The sequence below is a fragment of the Candoia aspera genome, chromosome 2 (genome assembly GCF_035149785.1).
Source record: "Candoia aspera isolate rCanAsp1 chromosome 2, rCanAsp1.hap2, whole genome shotgun sequence".
In the NCBI taxonomy this organism is placed as follows: Eukaryota; Metazoa; Chordata; class Lepidosauria; order Squamata; family Boidae; genus Candoia; species Candoia aspera.
In genome coordinates this window covers 172719009-172736919 of record NC_086154.1, presented here as the reverse complement: position 1 = coordinate 172736919, position 17911 = coordinate 172719009, and the positions used below count along the sequence as shown (strand labels likewise).

At 37.0% G+C, this 17911-nt stretch overlaps 1 protein-coding gene across 1 annotated transcript in view; it reads left to right on the top strand.

Annotated features, from left to right (window-relative positions):
• Nucleotides 1-17911, top strand: part of KCMF1 (potassium channel modulatory factor 1) — a 54151-nt gene that overhangs the window by 21380 nt on the left and 14860 nt on the right. Inside the window, exons 2-3 of the mRNA XM_063294894.1 lie at nt 2994-3161; nt 16112-16251. Of these exons, the coding sequence (XP_063150964.1) occupies nt 2994-3161; nt 16112-16251 (308 nt within the window). The remainder of the gene's footprint in view (nt 1-2993; nt 3162-16111; nt 16252-17911) is intronic.

Here is a 17911-nt window from a genome sequence, read left to right as displayed (position 1 = left end):
ACTTTGGTTATGTTTTTACTCTGTTTTTAATTGTTAGCCACCCAGAATCAATCAATCAATCAATCATTCATTCATATATATATATATATATATATATATAATGAGCGGAGCGGCCATATAAAGGTATTAAATAAACAAATATTTGAACTCCATACTCGCTTAAGAGAGACAGTGATAAATGACAACATATTGATGAGGTTCTATTGATCACTGCTATTTTATACCATTTATGTTTTTACAACTTTGGTTATGTTTTTACTCTGTTTTTAATTGTTAGCCACCCAGAATCAATCAATCAATCAATCATATATATATATAATGAGCGGAGCAGCCATATAAAGGTATTAAATAAACAAATATTTGAACTCCATACTCTCTTAAGAGAGACGGTGATAAATGACAACATATTGATGAGCAAATTTGTAACTTTAATCCAGTGCCCAGTTTCAGTCAGGAAAGGTGTGCACACTTGCAAATCGGTACACAGTTATTTGTTTTCTTGATCATCTTCTGAAATTGAATCTGTAAACACAGTGACATCTTTGAGTAGCTGATACTAATTTCTGAGTTTTACAATAATTTTAGCGTTGCATGAATAACTGGAGATACTAATGAGATTTGCAGATTACATAAAAAAATCAAAGTAATCTTTGCAGATCAGAGAAAATAACAATAAAACACGAAGTTTTTCACCTAGGAAACAAAGATCAAATTATGGGTATAAGATGGTAATGGTAGTTGTAAAAGAGATCTTTGAATAGTAGTTGACTGGAAACAGAGTATTAGAAGTGCAGTGTGGCTGCAAAAGGCAAATACAATTTTAGACCGCATCAACAGATACAATTTGCAAATCACAGCAGGCAGTTCTACTTTATTCTGCTTTGGTTAGATTGAGTATTCTGTTCTGGGCAGTATTCAAGAAGGATTCAGAGAAATTGGAACAAGTTCAGAGAAAGGCAGTGAGGATGAACAGAGGACTAGTAAATTCTAAAAGAAAGATTGAGGGAACTGGGTATGTCTTATTGAGAAAGGAGAACTGAATGGGGAACAGCACTGTTCAAACACCTGAAACGTCACATAGAAGATCAAAACTGTTCTCTATTGTTCTGGAGTTCAGAACATGGAATAATGGATTTAAGAACATGGAATAATGGATTTAAATTACAGGAAAATAGATTTTGATTGAATTCTTTTTTTAAAGAAGAAAACCCAGCAATGGCACCAGTTATTCAGAGAGGTAGTGGGATACTTTCAAGCAGAAGATTTTTGGATTGAGTGGGGGGGGGATTAATTTGAATTTTTGCATTAAGTGTGTTGTGGTCTTGGTGTTTCTAAATGGTCCCTTCCAGTTCTTACAATTCCATGATTCTCTTTTAAGCATACCAAGATTGCAATCCTAAATGGAGGGGTTAAGTACTTTAGAATGAGTATTGTTGAACCCAAATAAACTCACATTTGAGGAAATGAGTAAGCGTACATATATTAAATTGTAAATACACCTTTGGTTTCCCCTCCAATAAAATACTTCAATTCAGCTGCTTTTGAAGAAGGAAAAAAAAATCAGCTGCTTTTATTAGTAGAAAATAAGATTTTGAAGATTTTGAAATTCAAGAACATTTTCAATTTTTTATTTGAAATATTTGCAAAGCTAATGTGGATATTTTTATACACAGTATGATTTTCATACCATACCTTATCTGCTTCAGATCTGATATTATGCTCTTAGTAATCTGTGCTTGAGATATTTTATCGTTGCTTTCCTAGGCAGCTTTAAACAATAAGCTTTTAATAGACAAACCAGTGATAACTTTAGTGACATATAACTAGAACCAACTAGTTCAGATTCCTTTCATACCAAGGCTTAGTAGTAATCTCAGTCTCTGTTCTTTCTTTCTTTTTTTTTAACTTACAGTGCTTGTAGTTAGGGCACATTTATTAAACAAGGGTATTATGTCAGTATGCCCTGGTCAGAATAAAATGTCTTGCAAGAATTATATCTGCTGGTTTGTATAGAGTTGCTTTTTTTCTTTGGTAGTGTGAACTGTGAAATAATGGGCTGTAGGAAGTTTTTGGGCTTTAGAACAAGGGTCTCGAACTCAAATCGTCACAAGTTCTTCATAGGAAAGACTAGTTTATTAGTTTGAGGGCTGCAACTTTGAAACCTTTGTATGTTGATATAAACTCCTGTAGTCACTACAGGAGTTTCTGGACAGCAGCTGCTGATAACAAGAAAGCGCTGCAGCAGTGTTGCAGGGAACGGGCAAATGGAAAGAGCAGGCTTCAGTGCTGAGCTTGGCTCTGATAGCACATCAGTAGGAGGCGAGACATGCAGCCATCCTTCAGCCTGCCCTGTTCTGTCCTGGACAGCGGCCAATGCTTTCTGTCCAGTGTACAGCTGTGGGCCTCAGTTTCTGTGATAAACCTGGTGAATTCCATTTCCATTAGTCTCCTAGTGTTTCCAGGGATGAGGAGGGTTAGAATTAGGGTTAAAGATTTTGGCAGTTCCTGTTTTGCTGTGGTCCATGAATGAGGTGCTCTCTGTTCTGGGCAGCAGGCAAGCTTGCACTGTCTTTTTCCATCCCTTCTAGTCTCTGTCAGTCTATCTCCCTCTCTCTTGATGTTGTCTCACATGTTACAGCCATTGAAATGGGCAAGAATCTTCTTTTGAGGTTGATCTGATAAGCATGCTTTGGAGGTCTTACTCTTTGTCAGTATTGTTATGGGCCATAAAATTGACTTGGCCTCACATTTGAGACTCCTGCTTGAGAACATGAAGAGTCAGTATTTTAGTGGATTGTTATAATACGAGAAGCATGTTCAGGATACTTTGAATAATTACGAGATCATGAATGTTATTAATTTTCAGTTAAGAACAAGATAATTGAACTGATAATAATTCAGAACACGGGTATTTCAGTAAAATTGCACAGGTGTACAATATTTATGTAAATGTATAACTTATAGCTAATGGTTTTCTATTTATTTGTTTGCAGGTGTCAGCTGCGATGCATGTTTAAAAGGAAATTTCCGAGGTCGCAGATACAAGTGTTTAATTTGCTACGATTACGATCTGTGTGCATCGTGTTATGAAAGTGGTGCAACGACAACAAGGCATACAACTGACCATCCAATGCAGTGCATACTAACAAGGGTAGATTTTGGTAAATGATTCTTGTCTGTCTATTATCTACCTACCTACCTACCTACCTACCTACTTTCCTGTATTTATAGGTTCAACAAAAATTTCTTCCGGCATTTTACCACAAAGCAAACAGAGAAACAGAAAAACAGAATAAACATAAAAGCTAATAAAAATGCAAGAATCCAATATCATGCATATATTATGATTTTGCAGACTGTAACTTTAAACTTCTATCAGACTAACTTGAATTTGTTGTAGACTGATGTATGCCCCATCACGGGGTTTGTTCTTATTCATTGGCATCCCCAGGGAGAACATAGGAGGCAAGGCAGATGAGAATGTGTGCGTGATTGCGCCATTATGCAAATGCTGTGATTTGCGTTCTTGTGTTGGATGTCAGGAGGCAAGTATGTAAAGGCAGCATTTGCGTGATGACTTCGATTTCCCAGTTTTGAAAAAAGGGTTTACTTTTGAAGTTTGTTTAGTGCTAACAATATACCAACAAACAGATCTTTGCAAAAATAATTAAAACTAAGGTCCTTCTAGCCAACTTATGATTTAAAGCTGCCATATCGTTTAATTGGGAATCAACCTAATTAGACTCTGGGATTCAGGTTGCACATTATATGAGGGAGGGTGACTTAGTATAATGTGAATCAGTGCTTGATTTGTTTTAAAGTGGGAAAGCATGTCTTAATATATAGTATGTGTTTACTCAAAGATAGCAGCTGCAACTTGGTGTGATTTGTTAGCAGGGATGCATGGTTTGTTTCAGATTTTGGTTTGTTTGGGTTTTATATTGTTTTGGCTTGTGGCTTCAGATTCTATCCTCTCCATAGCAAGATCATCTGAAAGGGAGGAAAACTGACCCAAGTTGGCTAGAAGTCCACAAATAACTTAATACATGCTCTAATTGTAATCCAGAACTAGTGTTGTTCACAACATTGTTCTTTGTCATAATAATGGTTTAGGAACTATAGTTTATACAACAAGCTAAGCAAAACCCAAAGAAACAACATTATAGCTTAATTTGTGAGTGTGGCTTCTTGAACACAATCAAGGGAGACATGCATAGAGTTACATCTAAAGGTTAGGGGCAAGATAGAGCAACTTGTCAACAATACACAATACTTTAAAAAACAATGCACTTAAGTAAAAATGTATGATCCCATATAAGTTGATGGGTATTTTTCTTCTACTGTTTGAGTTGTAAATTTGCTTAGGGCTTTTGTGGTTTAAAATTAGAAGGAAGAACAAGTGAGAAATTAGTATTGTGCCATTTAAAAAAGAAAGTAGTAGTATGATAGAAACAAATTTGAAAATGTATTAGTAGAATGAACATTCAACACGGATTGCTGTGAGATAGATTTCATTATTGGCTTTGGTATTTGTATAGCGCTTACACTATTTTATTTCAAATATTTCTTGAATTGTAGATAATAGAGGGATTGTCGCTACTGCAAATAGCTCGCATTCTGCTTGCTAATTCTCTGCTTGATGGCTCTCACATTAATATCAAAACATTTCTATTCACGTCATGTGAAAAAATATGACATGCATCAAGGTTGTACGGTATTGGTTAGGGCCATCTTTATGACACATACATACGCACATAGATTTGTGTTCTGCAGCAAGTTCAATGAATATATTCCTGTCTTTCTGTTATCCCTTACTGAAAGAATGATTTTGTGCTGTGCTAGATTGTTATCACGAAACAAGAAATAGGAAGACCTAGATTCAAATTTCCATAAAGTTTGATAGGTGAACTTCAGCCAATCAACTTCTCTGAGTTCAGATTTTGTGAAGATAAAATGTGGTTGGAATATAACTATTTCCAGCTTTTGATCAGTGAAATATGTAGTGGAGGACTTGGATGAGAAGTAGGGATATGCTGTGTTTTGGGTCTGAAGACAGAGATATGCTTCAGAGCAGGCATGGGCACACGTGTTACGTTAGTCTGCACCTCATTAAGGAGCTGCATCTTTTCTAGGGCTTGCATGGTGATCCCAGGAAAATACACATTTACATTAAGGAGATGCTGGCAGGTGCTATAAGGTGCTTCAAAGCAGATGTGAGTGTGTTGTCAGTGCCTCCTTACTTCAAACACATATTTACGTGGGCTCGCACAGCTTTCCACACAGTTGCTTTAAGATGATGCCGATAGATCTATCAAGCACAACTCTTAAGCACTCTTTCAGCTTCAGATCTGAAAAGTAGTGTACCTGTAATAAATATTCCATAGTCAGTGATTTCATATCCATGGCCCTCCCAACTGAGAAGCATAGCCTTGCAATCGTCCATTCAGAGAGGAATCCCCAGCAGACCCTGAGACCACAAAATCAGATGTGGTCCCTTTAATAGTCTGGACAGTCTTCCACAGTGGGTGAAGTTGACCAAAGTATAGTCCCTGCCTGGCCACCTATTTCAGACTTCACTTGGCTTTTATACATCGTACATGCAATATTCTTTAATTCCTGGAGAAAAATTCCACCAGTAGAAACACATCCATGATTTTGTTTCCTGCTGCTTTTTTAAAAATCAATCTCCTTGCCTAGAGTTGCAAAATTTATGGAGTTCTTGAGCTTCAGAAATACAGTTGTAATCGAAATTATCCAACCCACATTGCAAATCAGGTTGATTGTAAAAATGTACAGACTTTCAGCTGTTTGCAATGCACAAATCAAACAAAAGCAATTGAAGTAGCTCAACACAACGAATGCTTCAAGTGGTGTCCCCAAAGTCAACTGAAAATGCAACTTCTCTAGCCTCAAAATTATTCAACCCCTTCATGGTGAGCATCTTCAGTACTTAGTAGAGCACCCATTTGCTGTTATGACCTGCTGCAAATGAGATGCATAGCCAGACACCAGCTTCTGGCAGAGTACCTGAGGAATCTTAGCCCATTCCTCATGAGCAATGGCCTCCAGTTCAGTAATATTCTTGAGTTTGTGTGCTGCAACCTCCTCCTTCAAATCCCACCAGAGATTTTCTATGGGGTTCAAGTCAGGTGACTGTGATGGCCACTGTAGACTCTTCCAGGACTACTTCTGCATCCAAGCCTTAGTAGAATTTGAGGTATGCTTGGGATCATTGTCCTGTTGGAAGGTCCAGTGACGCCCAAGCTTCAGCTTCCTTACAGATGGCATGACGTTTTCTCCTAGGATTTCCTGATACTTCAATGAATCCATCTTGCCATCCACACGCTGCAGATTTCCAGTGCCAGAGGATGCAAAGCAGCCTCAGAGCATCACTGAGCCACCACCATGCTTAACTGTAGGCAGAGTGTTCTTTTCAGCATATGCCTCATCCTTCTTCCTCCAGACATACCGCTGATCCATTGGGCCAAAAAGTTCCAGTTTTGTTTCATTACTCCACAGAACAGAATCCTAAAACTTCTGTGGCTTATTTACATGATTTTGAGCGTATTGGAGCCAACTTTTCTTGTGCTTTTGGTCAGTAGTGGTGTATGTCTTGGAGTTCTGGCATGAGAACTTCCTGTGTTTAGTACGCGCCTTACTGTGCTCACTGTGCCTGTTGCCACCAAGTCTTGCTGCAGGTCTTCCGCAGTCACTCAAGGGTTTCTCTCTACCTGCCTTCTCAGAAATCTGGTTGCAGCCATTGACAGCTTCCTTTTTCTGCCCCGTCCGGGTAGTGTTACCACTGTTCCTTTAACTTTGAACTTGCGAACTATGCTTCCAACGGTGTCTCTAGGAATATTCAATGCCTTCGCTACCTTTTTGTATCCTGTTCCTTGTTTGTGAAGGGCAATGATCTCTTCTCTTACCTTTTTGGACCATTCTTTTGACTTAGCCATACTGTATTTCTAACATGCAGTCAAGTGTGACACTCAACAAAACCCTAGCCCATTCAGGCATTTCATGTATTCCAGCTCAAGCACACCTGGTGCAGCTAATGAAGCCCTTGATTAGTTGCATCAGGTGTGCTTGAGAGAACACCTGTTTTGTGTACTGCATGTGTGCTGTTGTGACAGATTCTATTCAGGGGGTTGAATAATTTTGAGACTAGAGAAGTCATTATAAGTTGCATTTTCAGTTGACTTTGTGGACACCAATTGAAGTGTTCATTGTATTGAGCTATTTCAATTGCTTTTGTTTGATTTTTTCATTGCAAACAGCTGAAAGTCTGTAAATTTTGACAATCAACCTGATTTGCAATGGGGGTTGAATAATTTCGATTATAACTGTACATGTTTTTTTAGGGTACGGATAGGAAGGAGGTAGATTTGGAAAATTGCTACACCTTTTTTAGCCACAGTAGAGTTGTGTGTTAGTATGTTGAGTTTAGAATATACAATGCTGTTTCTTTTATATATCTCAAGGTCAAAAGGAGTTTCTTCCAACTTTAAATTTTTTAGACTTGCTCTGTTCAATTCTATGGCTAAGACTTGCGAGAGAAGTGAAGGTACAATGGATAAAAGGATAAAAATAAAAGCAAAGTTATCAGTTTCTTGTTTCTAATGTAATCCAAAATAAATGATGCCTACACCATTGTTCTTCCAGTAATTTGAGGCGTAATCAGGCTGGGAGGAATTCGGAAAGAGATTCACCACAGAGTAATTAGAAATGTTCACAAGCAAAGAAGGTACTGAGTCCTTTCTCTTGTGAAACACCAGTGCCCCAGGAGCAAGAAATGCGTTTTGCTCTTGCAAGAATTGCTTGTCTTTCAACATCAGAATTATATTGACTGTCTTCAAAAAAATCATCCTATCACAGTTTTTGGAGATTGTTTGTGAGGAGTAAAGTGTTTCAGCATAAGAATACCTTGTATTAGTTACCATTTTTTTTAAAAAACTCATCCACTTTTTATTTTTCCAATTCTTTAGGAGAAAATTCACTGTAAAAGGGCTTAAAGAAAGAAGAAAATGGTGCCTCTGTTTTTCCATGAAATGTTACAGTGCATTTTTCTATGCATTCACATCTTCCTTCCTTCCTTCCTTCCTTCCTTCCTTCCTTCTCTTTCATCTGTGAAACCCCTGCCTTTCTTTGCTTGCTTTATCTTTTTTCTTGTTAAGTGTCCATTGCACCTTGACTTCTCTTGCAAGTCTTAGCCACAGAATTGGACATGTTATAACAATCTAAGAGGGTTTGTATCTAATTTTTTAAAAAACTACTGGTTGCTGCATATCAGGTTTCTTGAGCTATTGTATTATTTGTCACCTTTCTGAGTTTGCATGGAAAATCAACAAGTCAGTGTTGCTAATTGGTAGGAAAGTCTAAGATGAATGTAGTGCCTCAAGTGATGGGCAACTGCTGTTTAAAGATCTCAGTCAAAGCATTTATACATGAGCACCATGCTACAACTGCTGCATTGCTCAAAAATACCTAAATTTTGAAGCCAGAAACTGATCAGTTCAAATGTCATGTCAGCCATGAGCTCGTCTAATGTTTGTAGATAAGCTGATAACAGTAGTCTCACCTGTTACAATGTCATATTGTTACATTCTTTCTTCTGTGAAATGGGAATAATACCACCAACCTAATTAATTAGGTTTTATTATTTTATTGTAAACCGCCCAGAGTCTCTCTCTGAGTGAGATGGGTGGTGACTAAATTTGAACTATAAATAAAATAAATAAAATTAATTAATTAATTAATTAAGGAACAGTGAATTCTCAGAAAGTACAAAATGCCACTATGTTTTAATCAGCCAGAGACAACTTCTCCTTGAGAAATGGCGTTTACGTACTCATTGCAGGTATTTCATACCCTGTTTCATTTTCTTTTCCATCTGATAATATCTTTTTCTTTTCCTTTTTTGGGAAAAAGTTTGTGTAAAAATACCTGTTTCACTTTTTCTATGTGTGTTTTCTATAATTCCTAAAATGGAATGTTGATATCCAGATAGAGCACACTATTTGTGCTTCAGTGTCCTATAATATCTAAACTGATGTAGTCATTTTGATTTTTTTTTAAAAAGTCAAGAATGAAGGGCAAGAAAAGTTATGTCACAAATACTAATTCAATGTGGCTGTGAGAATTTGCCTCCTATGAAGAAATACATATTTTTTGACATTAGGAACTTGTTTTAATTAGAAAATGTGGGCTCCCCATGAAACACAGCTTCCAAAACTGTTTCTTTCTCTTTCTCTCTATATACACACATAAAACACAAATATATGCATACACATTTCTGTATGAATGCAGGTGCACAGATGCACCTTCGAGTTAGCCTTACTGCTACAGACTACACAAACAAGTCCCTGCAGTTTTCTTGGCAAGGTTTTTCAGAGGTGGTTTGCCATTGCCTCCTTCCCAGGGCCGAGAGAAAGTGACTGGCCTAAGGTCACCCAGCTGGCTTCATGCCTAAGGCAGGACTAGAACTCCCAGTCTCCAGTTTTCTAGCCCAATGCCCTAACCACTATACCAAACTGGCTCTCTTACATACACATATACACACATATACACATACACTTATAATATACCTATTCCTTAAAGGCATTGAAAAGAACATTGAAAGGTGTAGCTAAACCTGATTAAATCAGTGAGGAGTATGGGCGTGTTTTAAAACACTTGGCAAGAGTTAATTGGAAGATGTAGTTCAATACTTGTGGAAAGTGCTAGATATGGGAAGACTGGCGGAAAATATGTATGTATGTATGTATTTATTTGAATTATATCCTGCCTTTTGTATAGAAGCTGAAGGTGGTGTATACAGTTCTCTCTCCTGTTTTTCCCTGTAATAGCAACCTTGGGGGATAGCTGGGTGAAGGTGACTGGCTCAAAGTCACCCAGTAAGCTTAAAATTAGCTTTTCTTTTTATTTTCCAGGTCAAGAACACAATGGGAAATGGCAATGAGACATTGAGAGTCCTTGATACAAAGCACAACAAAATGTATACCTATCAATTTTAATTAAACACAGAAAAGTTTGTAGTTGTCCAGCCTGAAGGCCTTTGAGGCATATGCAGAATATGGCAACTAGGAGCCTCTTCCAATGGATTAGTGTGATGCTTAACAGTAGTTCTGTGGATGCCTTCAGTCTATGTTTTGTCAGAAAATTGTATTAGGAGTGTCTGTGGGGTTTTTCTTAAGACACCGATTAAATTTAATTCATGGTACTATTTTTGTACTGGTCTTGGACTGTAATAAAAATTAGGTGTGTATGTACAGGAAAGATTTGAGTGTTTGAAAAATCCTTTTTCTAGTTGCAGGAAAAAGGTTAATTGAGACTTTTGTATCATACTGCTTTGGGGAGGAAAAGTGTTTCGCATAATGCTATTTTAAACGTGTTTTTGCAGTTCTCTCATCTGAACAAGAAAGTATAATGCATTTTAGAATCAGAGGATTTTGTGACTTACCTTCCTAATTTTCTTATTTTTCCAGTCAGTCCTTACTCTGCTTTTTGAAATCTTTCTAATCTTTCCTCAGATTAGGTTTCATTTGTTGTTACTATTCCTGTATTTTGTGCCTCTTTAGAATGTAATTATATAAGCAATATAAACACCCTTACCATGATTTTTCTCTCTTCATTGGGTTACTTTGATCTTGTATCAAATTCTGCCCTAGATTTTCAGTTCTTTTACTTAATGAGTGTGTGCATATCTGCCGATATTGTATCGCTGTAATTACCTACATCATCGTCCTCTCAGTATATATTCCCTGTGATATGTTTCTTACTAAATTTGCTTAAGCACTTTGAAGAGCACATAACACTCTTACTGTTTACAAACAGGAGAAGAAATGACAAGGTCTCACTAGTTCTGAAGAGTTGGGTAACAAACCTCTTCCCTGCAAAGAGGACTCTTTTTTTTTTTTTGTAGGGGATCCGGGAAAAAGGACAGAAACCCTGGCAGTGACATTGGAGGGGAAAGGCGAGAACGTTTCACCTAAAAGAACCAAAAAAGATATTCGGGAGTTTGATGATACAGTGGCCTAGCACACAGAGATCTTTTCAAAGCTCTACTATTCCCTTAGAGGAGATGGTAGCAGTGCTTCTGTGCGAGGAACGGAAGACAAATGTTTCTCCTTAAAAGCCCTCTAGGCTTGTGATGATGTAATAGTGGGAATTTAGGCAGTGATTCTGTGTCACCCCAGAAGAGACCAAATATTAGCAGTTTGCAGCTTTACTATACCTTTTCCTACATAAGAAAGATTACAATTAATGCATTTAATTTTATTAGAGCATTATTATTATTATTATCATCCTTATTATTAGATTTTTATTCTCTCTCTCTCTGTCTCTGTGTCTCTATCTTCATAGTCATCTCAAGGTGGGGTACTTACCTGCCTGCTGGCCTGGGACTGACAGCTTCCTACTGACTTCCCTACTGACTGTGGTTGTGGGAAGCTGGCAGGAAGTTGCTTCGCCTAATGATCCTGGGACTCAGTTGACGATGGCAACTGGGACTACAGGGATTGCTGTCGCTAAGCGATGCAGTCCGGCTTTAATTCCTGTCCCAGTTGCTGTCATAAGTCGAGAACTACCTGTACCTTTGCTAGTAAAATAATGAAAGATGCACTACTTCTCAAATACTTGCCGCAAACTCATCAGATATGACCTATATGATGTTTTTGAAGACAAGACAGTACAGGTAGTCCTTGTTTAGCGACCACAGTTGGGACCAGCAACTCGATCAGTAAGTGAAGTGGTCACTAAGTGAAACTGCAACTGTGTTTATGATCTTACTTCAGCTTTCCTTTGCTTTATACACTTGCAAAGGCCATAAATGCAAGGACTGGTTGCAAAGCTACTTTTTCATCACCATCATAACTGCGATTGGTTGCTAAATGAGGCAGTCGCTAAACTAGAACTTCCTGGATCTGAAATGGGCTTGGGGCTTGTTTTCACTCCCTTTGCAGTATATACAGCATTCCATAGTGATGACTTTATTCGCTGTAATTAGATAATTAACTTGATAAAGTCATCTACCCTTCCATCTCTTGAACTGGTTGAATTTATCTTCATATTTTAATAGTAGATGGTTTTTAAAAAATGGGGTAAGAGAAGTTGAATTAGAGAGTATAAGTAGGGGGTTCATTTTCATTAATTTCTTACTATCCATTGAAATGATTTAGCTGTAACCAAAGAAGGTGGTGGTTTGGTTGATATCCTCTGTACACATTTAAACTTTCTAATAATATTAATTGTCTGTGTTGAATTACTTCAAAAATATACAATGTGTTATTCCTAAGCCTTTCTCTCTCTCTCTCGTTTATATTGGATGACTTGTCTTAGTGTAGTATTTATTTTTTAAGTTTATGACTAGAAAAAAGTGTCATTTCATATTGAGCATTGATATTAAAAGGGTGGGAGTGTTTGTAAAACAAGCAAAAATGTTGGAAGGATAGTCATTTTAATTACTGCTGTCTTTCCTAATAATGATAGGACTTTTTTCCTTTGAGTCAATTTTGACTCCTGGAAACTACATGGACAAGTCCATGTAGTTTTCTTGGCAACATTTTCAGAAGCGGTTTTCCATTGCCTTCTTCCTAGGCAGAGTGATTGGCCTGAAGTTGCCCAGCTGGTCTGTGCTTAAAACAGGAATAGAACTTGGGTCTCTCCACTTCTGGTCCAGTGCTTTAACCAGTGGATCATACAGTCTCTTTGTTGTTGTGTTTTTAATTCCACCTTGATTTTACATAACGATTCATAATTGTATTTTTAAATTATTTCCAGTCTTTTGTAATAATGTCTAGTCCTGCTGTATAGAATTTATCTCATTCAATTTGTAATCAAATTGAATGGGATACCTACTGTTCTGTGAAAGAAAATCCTTCTAGAAATCCCATTACTACAGAGCAGGTAGTTCAGAAAATTAGAAAAAGTACCCTGCTGAACCATGTTTGTAAAGAAAATAAGGGAAACAGACAAAGAAATGCCAAGAAGGGAGGAGAAGAAAGGCCCAATCCTCCTCATGGTATTCCCAGCAGGGCAACTTGGCTGAAGGTATTGGGTTTGTGGAGCAGAGCACAGGCACAGTTACTGAGAGAGAAGCAGCCAGACCATCTGCCAGGATGACATTCAGCCAGTCATTGCACATTACCTGCCCAAGTCAGTGAAGGAATACTTAAACACACCCATTGAGCCCTGGGCAGCCTGCCAGGACCTGGCTGCATTTTCCTAAGGGTTGCTATTATGCCATCAACCAGCATATCAAGCAAGAGGGTATCTTTCTTGATGGGCAACCTTTTTGCATCTCATCACAGCTGTAACTGTCCTTTCAGTTACTTTATCTCATCTAATTTTTCATTTAACTTTATATTGAAATCTGCATTTGTCCAGCTCACTACCTCAAGTCCAATAGAATTTGTTTTGTTTTGTTCTTCCAGTGCAACTCATAACTGCAAATGTCATTATGCTTCTTGCTGTCCATGTACAATGTTCCTGTCATAATGCAGGGTCTGTGTCTGCCTAGCTAGGGTGTTTCTCAATTCTGTCAGCCATGCCTTCCCTATATGTGAAAGGAAGAGGTGGCAGTTTGGATGGTGGCCCAGCATGAGCCAAAGGCAAACTTTAAAAGACATTAGGCATCTTAGACAGCAAAGTTTTAGCTGTGTCCAGCATGTTTATATTTTTAAGGAGTTTTTAGGAAGGGCAGGACGTTTGCCGAATTTAAAAAATGTGGAGAGAGAACATGCCTGTGGTCCTCTAGACTTACGTTCAGTGCTCTAGCCGTAGCAGCACCTCTTTCTCATGCTGTATATATAGAGAGAGCTATTACCTTACTGTTATGAGTATCACAGTTTACTGCTATTGATATGCTTATCTAGGGTCTTTGTTGTAATTCACAGTATGATTGTCAGTTCAGCACTTTCAATAAATAACTGTTAGCGATGTGAAGATAGGAAACACATTGCTTAATGTTCCGTTTTTGATGGCTTCTGTGGAGGCCAAAATAATCTTGCAGTTCTGTTAAACTGAGAGAACAACTGATTCTGGAAGGAAGGCTGATTGTAATTTAAAAAGCAACTGATCTCTTTCTATCTTTAATCTTTCTTGTAGCCATTTTATGAATACTTTTCAACATGATTAAAAGATTTCAGATTTGTACTGTGGGCATGTAGAAATATAATTGGTTGTTTTTGGCTTAGCACAATCTGTGAAGCCATACCAAAATCAAATCTTCATTTATTATTTGGCAAAACAGTGTAGTTTGAAACCACAATTTACTGTTGTTGTTTTTTAATGATGGTGTCATTAAAAAATTATCTTAACACTAGCCTGCTACTGGGTACTTGTGCACAGTACATCTGTGCTTGGCTTTGGCTAATCATGAGACACTCAGAAAATGATTCAGGCAGACCATTGTTGATAATAGTTTCCATCTATTTTCCCCTCCCCCCACCCGTGATACCCCAGAAACTCTTATGATTGACCAGCAGGGGATTATATATAAAAATAGGCAGATGGCCTGATTGGGACTAGAGCCATTGTACATGGGTGAGTGTGAGAGAGATGGCTAATCAGAACTGGAAGCAGTGGAAATACTGGGCAGAGATTGATTCTCTTTTGGATCTGTTCCTAGCACTTAACCTAAGGTCCAGCAGCAGGAAGCAAGAGTTAATCATTTTTTAATTCCATAGTTTGGATAGCATGCAGAATAACAACTAACTGTAAGCCATGATTCCTGACTGTGGTTGCAACAGAGAATCTTAATTACAGTATTGGGCCTAAGGAGGGTTAGATGACCTACTTAATGTAACTCTGGCATGATACAATGTGTCATACATACACTGAATTGTAGCTTATTCTTCAGGTAGTAGTAAAACAAATGAAGATCTGGTGGCAAACCATGATTATGTCTATTTGCAAGAGTGATGTTGGTTAATTCAATAAAACATTATTAAAATAATTCTTGCCTTGTGCAAAGGCAGTCAGTGCTTCTACCCTGCTAAAAGTGGCCAGTTCCCTAGCTCTTCCTTGATAGTAGCAGATATAATCCTGGTTTTAAATTTTAGTTGATTGGAATTATTGTTGATTGTATAATTATTATTATACTTATTTCAATTGAGCTGATTGTATAATTATTGTTGTATTTATTTCAATTGAGGATATGTAGCCTTACCATTCATGAGATCAGACCACCAGGTATATAGCTGATATATGAAAGCCATTATAGTTGGGCAGTCTTTTTGGCCACATTAGTAGCCAGTAAGGGTTCACATACATTCTCTCCTACATAGCAGTCATGTTGCAGATCCTGGAAACTAACAGCCTGGATAAAGAAAAAAATTGTGAGATTTGAAGCAGTTTTGTGGTCCGCAAAAAATATGGCTTAGAACCGCAGAGGGCTGGCAAGCCACAGAATGCCCACTACTGGTGTATGTTAATTTTCACTGTTACATTTGTCAGGAGCAAAGCAAATAATTCTACTTGGAGTTGAATTGAGAAGTAGTTTTTATATGTACCCAGCATGTTTTAAGAAGAGTTTTACAGTATTTCAGTTTGAAGAATGGTGAAGAATAGTTATTTATATTTCAGCTTGAAATTTTCTCTATTTGGCTTTGTTTAGATAAGGCCACTTCCCTAGGAGTCAAATTGTCTAAATGCTACAAAAATTTGAGGAAATAATGATGTACATTATTACTTCAGAATGTCTTAATAGTTGCTGACATTCATGTGCTCTCAATGTAGGAAGTGTAGAGAAGTTTTAAGATACTACCATTATTCAGCAGAGTATTACTTGGATTAATTTGTGTAGTATAAAAATTCAGGTTGTAAATAACATTAGCTTTGATTCTTGTAGTTTAAAAATGATATGATTCTAACATGTAACCAGAGTGGAAAAAAATAGGATGATATAACTGTTAGCTAGCTGAGATTAAATGTGGTTTATTTTGCTTTTGCCTTTGAATACTTACATTTTAGTAATTTTATATTTAGAAAGATCAATCCATTAAATTGTACATTGAGTTAAATAGCTCATCACTTTTTAAAGAAAGAATATTTTCTATATTTCCAACATGATAATTTGTTTTGACTGTAGTTTCACATACTTTATTATTTTCAGATTTGTACTATGGTGGAGAAGCTTTCTCTGTAGAGCAGCCACAATCTTTTACTTGTCCATATTGTGGAAAAATGGGTTATACGGAAACATCTCTTCAAGAACATGTTACTTCAGAACACGCAGAAACATCAACAGAAGTGGTAAATATAACAGCAGTTCTTCTGAATTAATAACAGAAATTAATATTTTTATTGTGAATTGCCCAGATTTCTTTGCATACTGCATGAGATATAAATGCCTTAAAACAATATAAAGCTCATACGTTTCATATTATTCTGTTAGGAGAAAAATAGGTAACAAACATTACATTTAAAATATATTGATTCATCTCAAACTGTAGATGGAGCAAACTATTGCTTCTAAATGGGAAAATATAAATTAACTCTAGATCCAGGTAAAGGCTTGTTACTGTGCAAAACAATGTATAGTTTATGGGAAATATGTTTATCATTAGAATAGAGCAGTCAGTGAAAAATGCAGACTAGCTCTTGGTAAGGCAGCAGTGAAAGCCTTGGAAAAGATATTCAAGTGTCATGACATGTTTTTATGTGCAAATGTCAGAATCATGCAGGCAATAGTTTTTCCTGTGGCCCTCTATGGAAACAAAAGTTGGACTTTGAAGAAGCAGGGATAGAAGGTTGTGCTTTTGAACATTGATGTTGGAGAAGACTCTTGAGAATACTATGGATAGCCAAGAAAGCAAATAAATGGATCACAAAACAAATCAATGCAGAGTTCTCACTTGAGGCACAAATGACAAGTCTCAAGTTATCATATTTGGACACATTATATGAAGATTCAGTTCACTTGAGAAATCTGTAATCCTGGGAAAGGTGGGAGGAAAGAGAAGATGACCAGCAGTGAATGCACCTTTGGGGACCTCAAGGGATCATCATGGAGAAGGTCTATCTACATGGTCACTTAAGAGTCAACACCAATTTGATGATACATCAATCAGTCAAATCGAATAAGGAAAAGTGCTACTGTATAGCTAAGTGTGTATCTTTGCAATGCTATCTTAGGCATTCCAATTATCCTGTAAGGCCTATATTATCCTTCCCTATGTTATTGTATTTAGACATCTCACATGTTTCACTGTGTGCTTTACAGAAGGATAGTGCATATATATGATAGTTCTTGAATATTTGGTGATTTTTTGAGTGGGGCATCCAGAAGAAATTTTGGTTCTCTGATTTAGTTTACGTTAAGATCCATATAGTTTCTTTGTTTTATTATAAGCAAGAGCTTAAAAGAACACTGTTTATCTTGTTAAAGCTAATGAAATAATAGTAGGTATTAGTGTTGCACGCATTACAGTCTATTTGCATGTAAATAGCTTAGTAGAACAAAAGTCTTTATAGGTAAGTGCTACAGAGATACAGGTTTCAAATAAACAATTTAGTATTGGATTTGAGTGGCAGTCAGTAAAAAAAACTTCCTTGAATAATCACTTTCCTTTTAATTGTATATAACTATGTGTATTATGAAAATAACATACATTATTTGAAAGAAACATCTTTCTTTCTTATAGGAACAGCTCTGCTGAATTAGCTCAAAGGCCATCTAGTTTAAAATTCTGTACTTATCATGCCCACTTATCTGCCTCATTAAAGCCAACAAACAGGACATGAGAGCAGTAGCATTCTCCCACACATGTTCTCTACTTTGTGAAATTTGAAACAGCCTTTGATTCTGGGATGAAATTTAAAACTATTTTGACTTACCTGTTGATAGCTTTTATTGTCCATGATTTTGTCTAATCCTTCTTGAAAGCCACCCAAGATGATGGGTAGATTAAGT